Source organism: Monodon monoceros, unplaced genomic scaffold (genome assembly GCF_005190385.1).
Source record: "Monodon monoceros isolate NGI ecotype Baffin Bay Population unplaced genomic scaffold, NGI_Narwhal_1 Super_Scaffold_5, whole genome shotgun sequence".
In the NCBI taxonomy this organism is placed as follows: Eukaryota; Metazoa; Chordata; class Mammalia; order Artiodactyla; family Monodontidae; genus Monodon; species Monodon monoceros.
In genome coordinates, this window is record NW_021703782.1 from 14,681,923 (window position 1) to 14,702,017 (window position 20,095).

General features: G+C 40.7%; 1 protein-coding gene across 1 annotated transcript in view; it reads left to right on the forward strand.

Annotated features, from left to right (window-relative positions):
* Window positions 1-20,095, forward strand: part of LOC114884004 (tumor necrosis factor receptor superfamily member 10B-like) — a 48,253-nt gene that overhangs the window by 20,125 nt on the left and 8,033 nt on the right. The window contains exons 3-7 of the mRNA XM_029202425.1: window positions 5,624-5,737; window positions 6,505-6,616; window positions 7,633-7,886; window positions 8,419-8,450; window positions 8,925-9,107. Coding sequence (XP_029058258.1) covers window positions 5,624-5,737; window positions 6,505-6,616; window positions 7,633-7,886; window positions 8,419-8,450; window positions 8,925-9,107 — 695 coding nt within the window. The remainder of the gene's footprint in view (window positions 1-5,623; window positions 5,738-6,504; window positions 6,617-7,632; window positions 7,887-8,418; window positions 8,451-8,924; window positions 9,108-20,095) is intronic.

Genomic DNA, 20,095 nt, shown 5'->3' on the forward strand with positions numbered 1-20,095 from the left:
TAATTTTTCCCATATATTTGTCTGTTTTTTGTATCAGGGTAATGCTGGCCTCATAGTACGAGTTCAGAAGTATTTCTTCCTCTGCAATTTTTTGGAATAGTTTGAGAAGGATGAGTGTTAACTCTTCTGTAAATGTTTGGTAGAATTCCCCTGTGAAGCTATCTAGTCCTGGACTTTTGTTTCTTGGAATTTTTAAATTATTGATTTAATTTCATTATGGGTAATTGGTCTCTTCAAAATTTCTATTTCTGCCTGATTCAGTCTTGAGAGATTGGACATTTCTAGGGTTTTTTCTTTTTTCTTTTTTTTTTAGGTTTTTCTATTTTATTGCTCTATAACTATTTGTTGTAATCTCTTGTAATCTTTTGTATTTCTGTGGTGTCAGTTGTACCTTTTCCTTTTTCATTCCTGATTTTATAGATTTGGGCCCTTTCTCTTTTTTTCTTAATGCGTTTGGCTAAAGGTTTATCAATTTTGTTTATCTTTTCAAAGAACCAGCTCTTAGTTTCATTGATTTTTTCTATTGTTTTTAAAATCTCTATTACATTTATTTCTGATCTGATCTTCATGATTTCTTTCCTTCTACTAACTTTGGGTTTTGTTTGTTCTTTTTCTAGCCCCTTTAGGTGTAAGGTTAGGTTGTTTATTTGAGATTTTTCTTGTTTCCTGAGGTGAGGTTGAATTGCTATAAACTTCCCTCTTAGACTGCTTTTGCTGCATCCCATACATTTTGGGTCATTGTGTTTTCATTTTCACTTGTCTCCAGGCATTTTTTAATTTCCTCTTTGATTTCTTCAGTGATCCATTGCTTGCTTTGTATTGTATTATTTATCCTCAACTTGTTTATGTTATTTGCAGTTTTTTTTTCTTGTAGTTGATTTCTGGTCTCATAGCATTGTGATAGGAAAGCGTGATTGATAAAATGTCAATTTTTGTAAATTTACCAAGAATTCTTTTGTGGCCTAGCATGTGATCTATCCTGGAGAATGTTCCATGTGCACTTGAAAAGAATGTGTATTCTGTTGCTTTTGGATGGAATGTTCTATATATATATCTATTAGATGGGATCTAATGTATCATTTAAGGTCAGTGTTTCCTTATTGATTTTCTGTCTGGATGATCTGTCCATTGATGTAAGTGGGGTGTTAAAATCCCTTACTAAATTTGTTACTGCCATTTTCTCCTTTTGTGTCTGTTAATATTTGCCTTATATATTTAGATGCTCCTATGTTGAGTGCATATATATTTATAATTGTTATATTATCCTCTTGGATTGATCCTTTGATCATTATATAATGTCCTTCTTTGTCTCTTATAACAGTCTGTGTTTTAAAGCCTATTTTGTCTGATATTAATATTGCTACCCTGGCTTTCTTTTCTTTTCCATTTGCATGGAATACCTTGTCTCAGCCCCTCACTTTCAGTGTGAATGTCTTTAGTGCTGCAGTGAGTCTCTTGTAAGCAGCAGATTGGAGCATTTAGTCCATTTACATTTAAAGTAATTATCAATAGATATGTATGCACTGACATTTTGTTAATTGTTTTGGGGTTGTTTTGTAGTTTTTTGTTCCTTTGTTCTTCTTTTCCTCTCTTCCCTGTGATTTGATGACTATCTTCAGTGTTTTGTTTGGATTACTTTCCCTTCGTGTGTGTATCTAATACAAATTTTTGAAATATGGTTACCATGAGGCTTATATACAGCAATCTGTGTGTGTGTGTGTGTGTATGATTAAGTTGCTGCTCTCTTAAATTTGAACACAGTTTAACAACAGTGCAACTGTATTTTTACTCCCCAACCCCCAATCTTTACTTTATTTGACATCATATTTTACATCTTTTTGTTTTGTGTATCTCTTAATTACTTATGGTGGATATAGATGATTTTACTTCTTTTGTCTTTTAGCCTTCCTAGTGGTTTTATAAGTAGATTTACAACCTTTACTGTATATTTGCCTTTACCAATTAGCTTTTTACTTTCAAAATTTTCCTGTTTCTAGTTGTGGTCTTTTCTATTATGCTGAGAGAAGTTCCATTAACATTTCTTGTAAAACTGGTTTGGAGGTGCTGAAGTCATTTAGATTTTGCTTGTCTGTAAAACTTTTGATATCTCCTTCAAATCTGAATGATAGCCTTGCCAAGTAGAGTTTTCTTCATTGTAGTTTTTTCCCTTTTATCACTTTAAATGTATTGTGCCACTCCTTTCTGCCCTACAGAGTTTCTGCTGAAGAGTCAGTTGATAGTCTTATGGGAGTTCCCTTGTGTGTAACTTGTTGCTTTTCCCTTGCTGCTTTTAATATTCTCTCTTTATCTTTAATTTTTGCCATTTTAATTTCAGTGTGTCCTTATGTGGTTCTCTTTGCATTTATCCTGTTTGGGACCCTCTGTGCTTCCTGAACCAGGATGTCTGTTTCCTTTCCCAGGTTAGGGAAATTTTCAGCTATTATGACTTCAAATATGTTCTCTGTACCTTTTCCTCTTTCTAGTCTCCTTCTGAGACCCCTATAATGCAAATTTAGTACACTTGATGTTGTCCAAGGTCTCTTAAAATGTCCTGTATTTTTTAATTCTTTTTTCTTTTTTGTGCAACTTGAGTGATTTCTACTACTGTCTTCCAGTTCACTGATCCATTCCTCTGTATCATCTAATCTATTGTTGCTTCCTTCTAATATATTTTTTATTTCAGTTATTATATTCTTCAGCTCTGTTTGGTTCTCCTTTATATTTTCTAACTCTTTGTTAAATCTCACTGTGTCCATTCATTCTTCTCCCAAGTTCTTTTATCATCTTTGTGATCATTACCTTTAACTCTTTATTGGGTAGGTTGCTTATCTCTATTTTCACTTAATTATTCTGGGGTTTTATCTTGGTCCTTCATTTGGAACATATTCCTCAGTCACCTCATTTTACTAATTCACTGTTTTTATTTCTATATATTTGTATGTTGGTTACATTTCCCAATCTTGGAGAAATGACCTTTTGTAGGAGATGTCCTATGTCCCAGCAGCACACTCCCCTATCATCACTGGAGCTATATGCTCTAGGGGTGCCCCCATGTGTGCTGTGTGGGCCCTTCTGTTGTGGCAGGCTGACTACTATGGGTGGGCTGGTAGGCATGGCTGGCCCTCAGTCCACTTGGCTGCTAGTTCCTGCCTAATGTGGTGTCTGCTCGCCACTGGTGGGCAGGGCTGGGACACAACGTGGCTGGCTGTGGAGCCCCAGGAAGTCCAGGCCTAGTTCTGGCCCACTGGTGGTTGGAGCAAAGTCCCAGGGTGGCTGGTTGTGGGACCAGGGGTCCCAGAGCTAGAATCACCTGCTGAGAAGTGGGACCAGTTCCTGACATGGCTAGCTACAGGGTCTGGGGTGTCCCAAAGCTGGTGTCAGCCCACTGATGAGTGTGGCTGGATCCCAGAGAGTGTGGCTGAGGGGCCTAAGATGTCTCAGAGCTGATGTCAGCCTGCTGGTGGGCAGGGCTGGGGCCCAGGTGTTCACAGGGCTAGTGCCAGCCCACTGATGGGCAGAGATCATTCCTGGGGCCTTTGGCTGCAGGTTCTCATTCCTTGCTTGATTTAATTCTAGCTACCCGCTTGAAAAACTGATCCAGTGATGTCTGGGTAGTAGCCCTTTTTTTTTCTCATCAGAGATGACACAGTAGTCCTGGATTGCACTCTGAACAGCTGCTGCAGCCCTTGTGTACCAATCTACGTTCAGATCCTGTGCCTCAAAAACTAACAGTGCCTCCTCAAATAAAGAAAATCCCCTTACCATTTCCTGCATCATGAAACTCTTCAGTTCTTCAGTTACTTCTTCTTCGTCTTGTTGCTCCACTCTCTCAATTATTTTCACTTTTCTTTCCATCATTATCGCTTGGCGCTTCTTAGTACCAGATACATCACTGCTGCTTTTACGCTTGCTTCCGGACATCCTGGGCTTGAAATAAAGATACTGTACTACTGTATTCTATACAGTATGTAGAATAAAGTACACAAAAGCACAACCACTTGTAGAGGATGCACGCACATGACAGTGTATGCCAAACACATGAACTAACTTACGTGATTGGACATGCAAAAGCACGTTCGTATCTTTGAAAGTTCGCAACTTGAATGTTCGTATGTAGGGGACTTTCTGTACATCAAAATTTAAAACTGTGCATCAAAGGAAACAATCAATAGAATGTGAGAAGATATTTGTGAATCAAATAACTGCTAAGGGTTTAATACCTAGAATATATAAATCAATCCTACAACTCAAGAACAAAAAGACAAACATCCCAATTTAAAAATGGGCAAAGGACTTAACTAGACATTTCTTCACAGATGATATACAAATGGCCAATAAGCATATGGGAAGATGCTCAACATCATTAATCATAAGAGAAATGCAAATTAAAACCACAGTGAGTTATCACCTCATACCAATTTGACGGTTACTATTGCAAAACAGAAAATAATGTGTTGGTGAGGAGGTGGAAAATTGCAATCCATGTACACTGTTGTGAGATTGGAAAAATTGTGCATCTGTTGTGGAAAACAGTATGGTGGCTCCTCAAAATATTAAAAACTAGAAATACCATATGATCCAGCAATCCTGCTACTGGGTATATATCCAAAAGAATTAAAAACGAGGTCTCAAAGAGATATTAGTACACCCATGTTCATAGCAATATTCATCATAGCCAAGAAGTGGAAGAAGTCCAAGTGTCCATTCATGCATGAATAGATAAACTAAATGTTTTATACATAAAACATATAAAACATTCAGCCTGAAAAAAAGAATGAAATTCTGACACGTTACAACATGGATGAACCTCAAAAACCTGTGCTATGTGAAATAAGCCAAAAACAATTTTTGTATGATTCGGGACATACGTTCCCAGGCAGCAGCAGCTCCTGCAAGGTCTCACCTCAGTGCCTGGAGAATGCCTCTGTATTCCAAGGCACAAAGCCACACTTTCTCTGGATCTTTCTTTGACTCTTTACAAACAGGACGCATTTTTCTTTCCATTGTTTTGGAGGATGGCATGAACTTTAACTGAAGCCTTGTCTGTTATTGTCATATTACTTCTGATCTTGTTTGTGTCTTCCACTGACCTGGACCTCATTGAGGACAGGGATTAAGACTTTCTTCTGTGACTCTCTAGGGACCTGATGGTGCTGTCCAATTTAGTAGTCACTAGGTCCATGTGACTATTGAGCACTTGAAATATGGCCACTCCAAATAGTGAGTGACGTAAGGGAGAAATAATCCCTGTATTCTAAGACATACTTTGAAAAATGAATGTAAAATATTTGACTGTTTTATGTTTATTACATCTTTAAGTGATATTATTTTGAATATATTGATTAAAATGCATTATTAAAATTAATTTGAGCTGTTTCCTTCTGCTCTTTTAACGTGGCTCCTATAATATTTGAATTTTATATTGACTTGTAATATATTTATGCTGCAATGTTAGTCAAGGGTATATAGTGGATGCAGAATTGATGAACTGGCTGATGCCAGGTAAAATGAATTTCCCCGTTTGGATTCTGTCGATGGCCAAAAGAGGAGTCTCTCAGTCACCACTGCCAGCCCCTGGGAACCCTGTGGGGATTCATTTACCAGATTTTCTCTCCCTTCCCAGGATACCATGTATCAGAAGGTGGAGAAAACTGTATATCCTGTACAAATGGAGTGGACTTCACTAATCACTGGAATATGCTCCCTTCCTGCTTACCATGTACAATCTGTAAATCAGGTACAGAACATGGGGACCCATAACAAATGCAGGCATGATGAGGTGGGAATTGTATCCAACATGGAATCAGGACATCTGGATTCCAATTCCAGTCCTTCTTTGTCTTCATCATACCCTGTTTTATGATTATGTCTTAGGTCAATACAAAAAATAGAAATTATTTTTATAATGCATGCCACATAGTATGTAAATCTTTTAAATCATCAGATGAAAGTGGTGGGAAAGTAATCTGTCCTTTGATGGGGGAGAGGGATGGGATATGTATAGTTACAGCATAAGAAAAGGCCTGGCCAAGTGGAAAAGTGCTAGGTTTGAGCTTTGACATGGGTCTAGTCCTGGGCCAGGCCCCTCTTAGCCCTGTGCTCTGTGCTCCTGGCAGAGACTTGGCCTCTCTCAGCCTTTACAACTTAGGGCCCCTCTACCTCTCCAGCAGGGCTAGGTTTTGGGAAGTCACCCAAGGGTTTCTCTCCATCCAGGGTCTCTCAGATTATACCTGGCCCTTCCTACTGACCCTGTGAGCTATAAGATTTCCCTCCTTGTCCTAATGCATTAAATAATGAATCATGGTCCTTTTCTCACACCTCTGAGTATTGGTGACAGGTGAACAGGGGCTGTCCTTTATGTGCCCCACATGTGTTGCTGCAGAATTTGACCCCCAAAGCTACAGTGAACTGAGGAGAGCTGAGTGGGTGGGTGTTTGGTTGGTGAAGAAGGTTCGAGGGTCACGCAAGGGAAACACATCCCCAAACCTTATCCTTTGTCTTCAGGTGAAGAAGAGAGGACCCCTTGCACGGCGACTAAGGACACACAGTGTCAGTGCAAACCTGGAACTTTCCATGAAGAAGACTCACCTGAGTTCTGCCAGAAGTGCAGCACTGGGTGAGACGTGGGAGCCTAGGTGGTTCCCAACACCTCAAGGGAAATACTACAGAGCCCCGCTTCCGCCCCAGGGCTTCCCTGTGCTGGTGGGGTCTCCTGAGCCTGCAGCAGCCCCTCCCCATCCATCTGCATGTCCCTGCACTGCCCCCTGCATCTTCCCACACCTCCTTAGCACCGCTTCCCTTTGGCCAGGTCGGCTTTTCTATTGGACACAATAGGCCACTGATTGGGATCCATGATGCAGTCAATAGAAGTTTTAATTTCTTTAAAAAAAAGATATCAAGAGGGGAAAAAATGAGTAGAATGCAGCTGGGCTTATATTCATCTTTGTAACAATTCAGTCATAAAATGGAATCTTTAATATTTTTTATGCAGGAAAGGGCCCATGAATACAAAAGTGCCCACAGCCAAGTCATAATAAGATTGAGCATGTAGCTACTTCAAGGTTCCTTTAAAGCCCTGAGCCAACTCAGCTGACCTCACATCCAGCCCTCATTCCCTCAATAAGAGGGAATGAATCTTTCCTATTTAGGGACATAGGGGCCAATAGTAATTTGCTCTCCTCTGACGCTCCAGTGCTGGCTGAGATTCATATGAAGAGTCAACAGGTGGAGGACAAGAGGATCCTTGTATTAAAGCTTGACTGGAGGATGAGGCTTGGCTTGTGCCCAAACCCTTCTGACCCTTGACTTGGATGAGATGCCCCCTCACACAGGCTTCCCCTGCAGCCCAGGGAGGCCAGTGCAGGCCTTGCAGAGAAGGCCCAGCTCCTTAAGGGGCAGCTCTGAACACTCAGCAGGAGTGTTCAGAGCTCCTGGGGGCTGGAGTGCACAAGCCCAGATCCTTCTCCCCAAAAAGGGGGACTGAAGGGACCCTGCCCTGAAGACAGTAGGAGCCCGTCCCTCCTCCACTGTCTTGCCAGGGAACACTGGGTGAGAGATTGTTCCCTCTTTCTCCTCATCTGGCCAGCTTTCCCTGACGGATCCCCTCCCTGTCCTCCCTGTGTCTGTACCCAGGTGCCCTGATGGGATGGTTGTGGCCAAGCCCTGTAACCCCTTCAGTGACCTCAAATGTGTGGACCAAAAATCTGATACCCAGGCCAGTGGGGAGGCCCTGGTTCCTGGAAAGACAGTGACCATGAGCCGGAGACTGCCCACCACTCCCTCTCCTTCCTCGGGCAATTCACAGCTGGAGATCGGAATTGTAACTGCCGGTGTCCTCCTGCTGCTGGTGCCGATCGCGTATGTTTTCTGGCGGTTCTTCATTCAAGGTGAGGTTCTGGGAGGGAAGAGGGAGGTGCTGGCCCCCTCCTCCATCTCCCCAATCCTCCTGTTCCTCCTGGCTTGGCTCTGATCTTGTTTCCCGGGATCCCCCTCCACCTCCCACCTCACCTGCTCCTACGAAGCCGGGATCACATGAGTCCCCCATCTCAGCTGATGGTCCCCTCTTCCCCCTGGCGAAGTATGGTGGGCAGGGAGCAGGGTCAGTTCTTAATTTCTTTAGGACCCCCAGCCAGGGCAGAGAGGTGGTCAGCACCTTGACTGGGTGACAGGAGTCAGGGGAGAGGGTCGTTCAGCAGAACCCCACAGAGATTTTACATGGGTTTCATTTTCCCCCTTCTCTTCTCCCTCCCCGAGAGTTCTCCAGATTTGGAATGGCCCGCTCCCTGTCACCAGGCCCGGGGCTCCTTGTTCAGTGTCTGAGCCCCCAGCCCACACCCTGTCCCTGGCACTGTCCCTGGGGAGGGAGATGCTGCAGGAGGGCGCTCCCCACGGCTCAGGTTGATGCCTCTTCTCTTCTAGGTTACGGTGTGGACCCTAAGTGCATGGACAGGGTGAGTTGGTTTCTCCAGGACCTGGTGGCATCAGGCCCTCAGTAAGTGCTTCCCATGCACAAGAAGGCCCTGGGTGGACACGGTCCCCAATTTGTCCTATGCTATTGTCCCTGGCTCTCTCAAGTGGCCTGAGGGCTCTGGGCTGACAGTAGGAGAGCAACTGGCCTGTTGAGAGCAGCTCTAAGGCTGGTTGGCAGTGCTAGCCCTGTCCCTCTTACTGCTTGTGAGGCACCCTCACCCCATAACCCTGGATGCACCCTGGGGTATGGGGGGTGTCAGGCAAGGGTGCTGAATCCTCCTTAGCACAGCACTAGGGTCCTGGTGCCATCAGCAGAACCATGGATGTGTTGAGTCTGTGCCTACCTCGGGGGGGACAAACGGGAGTAGGTGAGGAGGCAGAGCCCACCGTGTTCCCCCAGATGCTGCAGGGATCTGTGGGTATGGACTCCTGAATCAGCTCCTTGCCTTCCCAAGGTCTTTTTCTGCTGCTCCTGTCCCCCAAGAGGTCCTGGGGCTCTGGACAATGCCCATAACAACATGCTGATCAACAGAGATTTGCTGTCCATTCTGGTGGCCAAGAAGGACCTAGAAGACCAGGAGCAGGACAAGCTGACAGGTGTCACGGTACAGTCTCCAGTGGAAGCAAAGCATTTACTGGTGAGTGTGTGGTGAGCTTTCTTCTTGCCCAGGACTGAAGTAGAAACAGAGAAAGACCAATGTTGGTCAGGTCTCCTGTCCCATGGGGAAGTGGTGATAGAGGGATATCAGGGTCCTGAAGGGGAAAGGAACCTGCTACCCTGATATGGTAGACTGTCAGCTCTATGCAATATTGTGCTGTTTATTATCTGTCCAGTTCTCACTGTTTCCTCAGTCTAGAACAAGGAGGCACAGAGTGGGCACTCCCATATTTGTTGAATGATTGAATGAGGGCTGCATAATATTCCACTGCATAGTTGTAAAATAATATAGTAAGCCATTCCTCCTAATAATAGGAATATCAAATTTGTTACAAAATTATTATTACATTGAACATACATGAAAATAAATCTTAGTCCTGATAGCTGATCATATTTGTATAGTGGCTTCTTAGAAGAAGTAGAATTTTGGGGTCAACTTGTAGAAGTGCTTTTCTACTGTCTACACACACATGCACATCCAGTTTGGGTTCATATCTGTCCATCAGTTTTGACATTGAGTAGTCAACCTGTGCAAACATTTCTCATTCTTCATAAGGTTGGAAAGTCATTCCCCACAACATAAGATGAAATTCTTTAATTTCTTAGAGTTTTTAAATTTAATGATGATTTTTAGCATTTAACAATTTTAACTAACTGGAATTTATTTTGTGATATGATATGATGTGAGGAGCTCCCTGAATTTTGAGTCACTGTCTCCTTCCTATAACCCTATTTAGCAACTGCTTCTCCTACTTCCCTCTGTTTTTGGCCTCTCCTTTATCACATGTGAAATATTTACACGGACAATGATCTCTTTCCATCTAGAGTGTTCTTTTTGGGTTTTTTTTCCTGCATTGACAGTTGACCCTTGAACAAAGCTGGGGATAGGGACACAGACCCTCCAAAATCCACATGTCTGTGGCTCTGCATCCTCAGGTTCAACCAACTGTGTATCATATAGTACTGTAGTGCATATATAGTGAAAAAAATCCACATGTAAATGGACTTGTGCAGTTCAAACCCTTGTTGTTCAAGGGTCAACTATATACTGCATTCTTTTTAAAGAGAAAGTATAAAAGGAAGCAAACAAACAAAAAAGACAAATAATCCCCCCATCCTGATTAATCACTTTTCACATGTTTTCACAGTAGTTAATACATATCCACAGTGAGAAAATTTAAACAGTATAGAAAGTTTCTCAGTGAGTCATGAAAGCCTCATCCTATAATCTTTCTCCAGCCACTTAGTTCTTTTTATTTCAGGTAACTATGAGGTATAATTTTCTCTGATTCTTTGCTAAAATCGTTATGCATGTCATCTATATACTATACCAATGAAACTGTTTAATATGTTTTAATATCTGAGAGAGCAATACCTCTTACTTTTTCAAAATTTATTGTTTACCCAGATAAAATTTAGAATTATTTTATAAGATATCCTCCACACCTAAAAAAATTATTGAAATATTTTGTATTACCTTAAATTCATAAATTAATCTAGGAAGAATTAAGATCTTGTTAATATTCAATATTGCTCTTATCAAAGAAGATAACATTGAGAGATTAAACATAATGGTGGAGTAGAAAGACCCTGAGCTCACCTCCTCTCACAGGCACACCAAAATTATAACTATTTACAGAGGAACTATTGGTGAGAAATACCAGAATCTACCAGAAAATATCTTCTACAACTAATGATATAAAGAAGGAACCACAAGATAGCTGAGACATAGTACAGTAAAAACCCGTATTGCCGGGTGATCAACCCACAATTGGGAGGCTAATTACATTTGCAGAGGTTCTGCCCAAGGAGCAAGGAATCTGAGCCCCACATCAGGCTCCCCAGCCCAGGAGTTCTGCACCAGGAAGACAAGCCCCTAGAACATTTGGCTTTAAGGCCAGTGGGGCTTACTTTCAGGAGACCCAGAGGGCTGTGGGATATAGAAACTGAAACTGCATCTTAAAGGGTGCACATAAAATCTCACAACCACTGAGACCCAGGGAAGAGCAGAAATTTGAAAGAAGTCTGGGTCAGACCTACCTGCTGATTTTGGAGAGTCCCGGCGAGGCAAGAGGCAACTGGATCTCATCCTGGGGCACTGACACTGCTGGTAGCAATTTGGGGGAGTTCATTCTACCACATGGACTCTGGTGCTGGCAAGCACCATTTTGGAATTCTCCCTCTAGCTTATTAGCCTTGGGATCCAGCCCTACCCCCACCCAGCACTTGGATGCCTCAGGCCAAGCACCTAGGCAAGCAGGGACACAGCCCCACCCACCAGCAGGCAGCCTGACTTAAGACCACCTGAGCCGACAGTTGCCCCTGGACGTCCTTGTCCACCAGTGGGCCCGGGACCCAGCCCTGCACACCAGTGTGTGGGCACTAGTCCCAGGAAATCATAGGGCCCTGCAGCCAGAGACCCAGCTCCACCCACCAGTGGGCAGACACCAGCCCCAGGATCTACTGGGCAGCAGCCCCAGGAACACTGCAGCCCCTCAGCTGCCTTGTCAGGACCCAACCAATACATCAGCAGTCTGGCATCAGCTCTGGGACCCCACTGGGCTCCAGCCATGCACAACAGCAGGCCAACTACAGGCCAAGGGGACACCTTGAGCCCCTCAGCCAGTGGCCCCAGGATCCAATCCCACCCACTAGTGGGCTGACACCAGCTTCGGGACACCCATAGCTCTGCATCCAGAGATCTCAGGATCTGGTTCTGCATACCGGTGACTGGCACTAGCCCTGATAACCCCTGAGGGGGACCACATCAACATACATTGTAATTAAAATAGCAAAAATTAAAGATAAAGAGCGAATATTAAAACCACAAGGGAAAACAACAAGAAACATACAAGGGAACTCCCATAAGGCCATGAGCTGACTTTTCAGCAGAAATTGCAGGCCAGAGGGAGTGGCACAATATAGTTAAACTGTTGAAAGGGGAAAACCGACAACCAAGTATATTCTAACTGGCAAGTCTCCCATTCATATTTGATGAACGTATCAGAAGTTTTACAGACCTAATGAAGCTAAAAGAGTTCAGCACCACCAAGCCAGATTTACAAGAAATGTTAATGGGACTTCTCTCAGTGGAAAAGAAAAACCCACAACTAGAAACACAAAACTTACAAAAGTAAAAAGTTAATTGGTAAAGGGAAATACACAGTAAAGGTAGTAAATCAACCACATACAAAGGTAGTAGGAAGGTAAAAAACAGAAGTAGTAAAATTATCTATATACACAATAAGTAGTAATGAAATATAGAAAACAAAATGATATAAAATATGTCAAAAACAGAAATTGAGGCACAAGAGGAATAAAAAAGCAGGATTTATAAAATTCTTTTGAAATTAAGAGATCAGCAAATTAATCACACAAATACATATAGATAGTTTGATTATATAAACCTCACAGTAACCAGAAATCAAAAATCTATATTACATACACACACAGAAGAGAAAGGAATACAAACATAACAATAAAGAGAGTCATCAGTCACAGGGAAGAGAACAAAAGAAGAAAAAAGGAAAACTAAAAAGAATTACCCCCCAAATCTGAAAACAATTAACAAAATGACAATAAGTACACACTTATCAGTAACTACTTTAAATGAATAAAGACTAAATGCTCCAATCAAAAGACACAGAGTGGTTGAATGGCTACAAAACAAGATCCATATATATGCTACTTCCAAGAGACCCACTAGCTCTAAAGACACACATAGACTAAAAGTGAGGGGATGGAAAAAAGTATTCCATGCAAATGGAAATAAAAAAAATCCAGGGTAGCAATACTTATATCAGGCAGAATAGACTTTAAAATGAAGACTGTAACAAGAGAGAAAGAAAGACATGACCTAATGATCAAGGGATCAATCCAAGAACAAGATATAACAATAGTAAATATATATAGACTCAACATAGTAGCACCTAAATACATAAAGCAAATATGAACAGACATAAAGGGAGAAATTGACAGTAACACAAGAGTAGGGGATTTTAACACTCCACTTACGTCAATGGACAAATCATCTGGACAGAAAATCAATAAGGAAACACCGGCCCTAAAAGACACATTAGACCAGATGTACTTAATTGACATATATAGAACATTCCATCCAAAAGCAGCAGAATATACATTGTGCTGTACAGAAGTGCTCATGGAACATTTCTCCAAGATGGGTCATATACTAGGCTACAAAACAAACCCAATAAATTTAAGAAATTTGAAACCATATCAAGCATCTTTTCTGACCACAACACTATAAGACTAGAAATCAACTAGTAGAAAAAAAAAAACTGCAAAAAACACAAACATGTGGAGTCTAAACAGTATACTGCTAAGCAACCAATGGATCACTGAAGAAATCATAGGAGAATTTAAAAAATATCTGGAGACAAATGAAAATGAAAACACCACGATCCAAAAATCTATAGGACACAGCAAAAGCAGTTCTAAAAGGGAAGTTTATAGTGATATAAGCTTACCTTAGGAACCAAAAAACATCTAAAGTAAACATCCTAACTTTACACCTAAAGGAACAAAAAAAAAAAAAAAAAAGAAGAATAAATAAAACCCAAAATAAGTAGAAGGAAAAAACATCCTAAAGATCAGAGAATAAATAACTGCAATAGAGACTAAACAAAAAAATAGAAAAGATCAATGAAATTAAGAGCTGGTTCTTTGAAAAGAAAAAGAAAATTGAGGAACCTTTCACCAGACTAATCAAGAAAAAAAGTGAGTGGACCCAAGCCAATAAAAATCATAAGTAAAACAAAGAGAAGCTAAACCAACACCACAGAAATATAAAGGATCAGAAGAGATTAATACAAACAACTATATGCCGATAAATTGGACAACATAGAAGAAATGGAAAAATTCCTACAAACGTACAATCTCCAAAGACTGAACTAGGAAGAAATAGCAACAGACCAACCACCCATAATGAAATCAAATCAGTAATCAAAAAACTCCGCAAAAACAAAAGTCCAGGACCTGATGGCTTCAAGGGGAACTCTACCAAACGTTTAGAGAAGAATTAACACCTATCCTTCTCAAACCATTCCAACTAATTGCAGAGAAAGGAATGCTTCCAAACTCATTCTATGAGGCCAACATCACCCTGATACTAAAAGCTGACAAAGATATCACAAAAAAGAAAATTATGGTCCAATGTCACTGACGAACATAGATGGAAAAATCCTCAACAAAATATTAGCAAACTGAATCCAACAATACAGTAAAAGATATATACACCATGATCAAGTGGGATTTATCCCAGGGATGTAAGGATTTTTCAACATCTGCAAATCAATCAATATGACACACCACACTAACAAACTGAAGAATCAAAACCATATGATCATCTCGATAGATGCAGAAGAACATTTTGACAAAATTCAAAATCCATTTATAATTAAAAAGTGGGCATAGAGGGGACACACCTCAACATAATAAAGGCCATATATGACAAACCCACAGCTAACAACATACCCAATGGTGAAAAGCTGAAAGCATTTCCTCTAAGATCAGGAACAAGACAAGGATGCCCACTGTCACCATTTTTATTTAACATAGTGTTGGAAGTCCTAGCCACAGCAAACAGACAAGAAGAAATACATATAAAAGGCATCCAAATTGAAAGGGAAGAAGTAAAACTGTTACTGTTTGCAAATAACATAATAATATACATAGAAAATCCTAAAGACACCCCTAGAAAACTGCTAGAGCTAGTCAATGAATTTGGTAAAGTTGCAGGACACAAAATTAATATACTGAAATCTGTTGCATTTCTATACACTAACAACAAACTATCAAAAAAGAGAAATTAAGGAAACAATCCCATTTACCATTACATCAAAAAGAATAAAATACCTAGGAATAAACCTACCTAAGGAGGTTAAAGACCTGTACTAGGAAAACTATAAGACACTGATGAGAGAAACTGAAGATGACACAAACAAATGGAAAGATACACTGTGTTCATGAATTGGAAGAATTAATATTGTTAAAATGACCATGCTATCCAAGGCAATCTACAGATTCAACGTAATTCCTATCAAAATACCAATGGCATTTTTCATTGAAATAGAACAAATAATCTTAAAATTTGTGTGGAAACACAAAAGACTTGGAATAGCCAAGATAGTCTTGAGAAAGAACAAAGTTGAAGGTATTATACGCCTTGATTTCATACTATACTACAAAGCTACAAAAACAGTCACACAGACATACTATACTACAAAGCTACAAAAATAGAATAGAGGGCTTCCCTGGTGGCGCAGTGGTTGAGAGTCCGCCTGCCGATGCAGGGGACACGGGTTCGTGCCCCGGTCTGGGAAGATACCACATGCTGCGGAGCGGCTGGGCCCGTGAGCCATGGCCTCTGAGCCTGCGTGTCCAGAGCCTGTGCTCCACAATGGGAGAGGCCACAACAGTGAGAGGCCGGCGTACCGCTAAAAAAAAAAAAAAAAGCCCAGAAAGAAACCCATGCACTTAGGGTCAAGTAGTCTATGACAAAGGAGGCAAGAATATACAATGTAGAAAAGACATTCTCTTCAGTAACTGATGCTGGAAAAACTGGACAGCTACATATAAAAGAATGAAATTAGAACATTTTCACACACCATATACAAAAATAAACTCAAAATGGATTAACAACCTAAATGTAAGACCAGAAACTATAAAACACCTAGAAGAAAACATAGGCAGAACACTCTCTGACATAAATCATGACAATATTTTTTTGGATCTGTTGCCTAAGGCAAAGGAAACAAAAGCAAAAATGAACAGATAGACCTAATTAAACTTAAAAGCTTTTGCACAGCAAAGGAAACCATTGACAAAACAAAAAGACACCCTACTGAATAGAAGAAAATATTTGCAAATGATATGACCAATAAGGGGTTAATATCCAACATATATAAATAGCTCATGCAACTCAATATCAAAAAACAACAACAACCAGACAACTCAATTAAAAAACAGGCAGAAAACCCAAATAGACATTTTTCCAAAGAGGAAATGCAGATGGCCAACAGGTACATGAAAAGATGCTCGACATCACTAATCATCAGAGAAATGCAAATCAAAACCACAATGAGATGTCACCTCACACCTTTCAGAATGGCTAGCATCAAAAAGACCATAAATAACAAGTTTTGGCAAGGAAGTGGAGAAAAAAGAAGCCTCATACAGTGTTGGTGGGAATGTAAATTGGTGCAGCCACTGTGGAAAACAGTATGGAGGTTCCTCGAAAAACTGAAAATAGAACTACCATGTGATCCAGCAATTTCACTACTGGGTAAATATTTTATTAAAAGTGAAAACACTAATTCTAATGTTCATAGCAGCATTATTTACAATAGCCAAGATATGGAAACAACCTAAGTGTGCATCAACAGATGAATGGAGAGGCAGAGTCAAGATGGCGGCTTGGGAAGATATAGAATTCATGTCTCCCCACAACTAGGGTGCCTGCTGGACTCTAGTGGGGGACCTTGATGCCCACGGAGAAAGGAGGAACCCCCAAGCAAACCAGTAGGACATGCAGGGCCTGAGTGGGGAGGAGAAGTGAAGGCTGGACAGGACCAGCACCCCTGAGGGGTGACTGAGAGGGAGGGGTTCCCATGCTTGGAGGGACCCTCAGGGGCTTGGATCAGGGGGTAGCACACTGAGAGTTTCCCCTGCCCAATCGGCTGGGGAAGTCTGCCTGGCTCTTGGGCCAGGTCCTATTGCCTCAGAGGCCCCCTCCGGGCTGCATTGGTCCTGGGAGCATAGGAAGGAGGCCAGGGGGGAGAACAGGAGAGGCAGGCAGGAGGAGCCCTCCAGGACCAGAGGAGCTGGAGAGGAGCAGAGAGTGTTTGCCCCACCTACTCAGGCCTGGGAAGCCTGCTGGGCTTCTAGGTGGGGCCCCCACCCTCTGAGACCAGAGACCTGGGCCCCTTTTCAGGCTTGAGCCTAAGCCCTACCCTTCACACACCCCAGGGTGTGTTCCAGCCCTGTGAGTCCTAAGCATAGGCCCCACCCAGTGCCCAAACCCCACCACTGCTTAAGCCCTGATGTCTACAGCCAAGGCCTTTTCCACCTTTTATTTTTTCTTCTCCTCTTTTTTAATATTGTGGTCCTGTTTTACCTTCCAGTTGTTGTTTCATCTATATTTTTATATACTTTCTAACATATTTGTTAGTTTCCGAGTTTAATTTTATTTTTTACTCTTTATTATTGTTCTCCTTTTTTTTTTTTTTTTTTTTCTTGAAACCCTCTGCAGCTTGTGGGATCTTGGTTCACGAGCCAGGGGTCAGGCCAAAGCTCCCGTGGTGGGAACTCTGAGTCTAAAACACTGGACTAACAGAGAACCTCAGACTCCAGGGAATATTCATCAGAGTGAGGTCTCATGGAGGTCCTCATCTCGGCACCAAGACCCAGCTCTACCCAACAGCCTACAAACTCCAGTGGTGGAAGCCCCAGGTCAAACAAGTAGTTAGACAATCCCACCAATCAAAAGAATAATAATAAGATGGCAAAAAAAATAGGTCACAGATGAAGGAACAAGGTAAAAACCTATAAGACCAAATAAATGAAGAGGAAATAGACAATCTACCTGAAAAAGAATTCAGAGTAATGTTAGTAAACATGATCCAGAATCTCAGAAATAGAATGGAGGCACGGATTGAGAAAATACAAGATATGTTTAGCAAAGATCTAGAATAACTAAAGAATAAACAAACAAGAGATGAATAACACAATAACTGAAATGAAAAATACACTAGAAGGAATCAATAACAGAATAACTGAGGCAGAAGAACAAATAAGTGAGCTGGAAGACAATATGGTGGAAATAACTCTGAGAAGCAGAATAAAGAAAAAAGAATTGAAGACAATCTCAGAGACCTCTGGGACAACACTAAATGCACCAACATTCGAATTATAGGGGTCCCAGAAGAAGAAGAGAAAAAGAAAGTGTCTGAGAAAATATTTGAAGAGATTATAGTGGAAAACTTCCCTAACATGGGAAAGGAAAGAGTCATGCAAGTCCAGGAAACACAGAGAGTCCCATGTAGGATAAACCCTAGGAAAAACACACCAAGACACATATTAATCAAACTAACAAAAATTAAATTCAAAGAAAAAATATTAAAAGCAGCAAGGGGAAAACAAACAATAACATACAAGGGAATCCCCATAAGGTTATCTGCTGGTTTTTCATCAGAAACTCTACAGGCCAGAAGGGAGTGGCAGGATACACTTAAAGTGTTGAAAGAGAAAAACCTACAACCAAGATTACCCAGCAAGGATCTCATTCAGATTCAACAGAGAAATCAAAACATTTTCAAACAAGCAAAAGCTAAGAGAATTCAGCACCACCAAACCAGCTTTACAACAAATACTAAAGAAACTTTTCTAGGCAGGAAACACAAGAGAAGAAAAAGACCCACAAAAACAAACCCAAAACAATTAAGAAAATGGTAATACGAACATACATATCACTAATAACCTTGAATGTAAATGCATTAAATGCCCCAACCAAAAGACACAGACTGGCTGAATGGATACAAAAACAAGGCCTATATATATGCTATCTACAAGAGACCCACTTCAGACTTAGGGACACATACAGACTGAAAATGAAGGCATGGAAAAAGATATTCCATACAAATGGAAATCAAAAGAAAGCTGGAGTAGCAATACTCGTATCAGATAAAATAGACCTTAAACTAAAGACTGTTACAGGAGATAAGGACACTACATAATGTTCAAGGGATCAATCCAAGAAGAAGATATACCAATTATAAAAGTTTATGCACCCAACATAGGAGCACCTCAATACATAAGGCAAATGCTAACAACCATGAAAGGGGAAATCGAAAGTAACACAATAATAGTAAGGGACTTTAACACCCCACTTATACCAATGGACAGATCATCCAAACAGAAAACAAATAAGGAAACACAGCTTTAAATGACGCAATAGACCAGATAGATTTAATTGATATTTATAGAACATTCCACCCAAAAGTGGCAGAATACACTTTCTTCTCAATTGCACATGGAACATTCTCTCCAGGATAGATCACATCTTGGGTCACAAATCAAGCCTCAGTAAATTTAAGAAAATTGAAATCATATCAAGCATCTTTTCTGACCACAATGCTATGAGATTGGAAATCAATTACATGAAAAAAAACTGTAAAAAACACCAATACATGGAGGTTAAACAGTGCACTACTAAATAACCAAGAGATCACTGAAGAAATCAAAGAAGAAATTAAAAAATATACATAGAAACAAATGACAATGAAAACATGATAAGCCAAAACATATGAGATGCAGGAAAAGCAGATCTAAGTGGGAAGTTTATAGCAATTCAATCTCACCTCAAGAAAGAAGAAAAATCTCAAATAAACAATCTAACCCTACACCTAAAGCAACTAGGCAAAGAAGAACAAAGAAACCCCAGAGTCACTAGAAGGAAAGAAATCATAAAGATCAGAGCAGAAATAAATGAAATAGAAATGAAGAGAACAATAGCAAAGATCAATAAAACTAAAAGTGAGTTCTTTGAGAAGATAAACAAAATTGATAAACGCTTAGCCGGACTCATCAAGGAAGAAGGGAGAGTACACAAATCAATAAAATTAGAAATGAAAAAGGAGAAATCACAACTGACACCACAAAAATATAAAAGATTATAAGAGACTACTACAAACAACTATATGCCAATAAAATGGACAACCACGAAGAAATGGACACATTCTTGGAAAGGTACATTTTTCCAAGACGGAACTGGGAGGAATTAGAAAATATAAACAGACTTATCACAAGTAATGAAATTGAAACCATAATTAAAAATCTTCCAACAATAAATGTCCAGGACCAGAGGGCTTCACAGGTGAATTCTATCAAACATTTAGAGAAGAGCTAACACCTATCCTTCTCAAATCCAAAAAACTGCAGAGGGCGGAACAC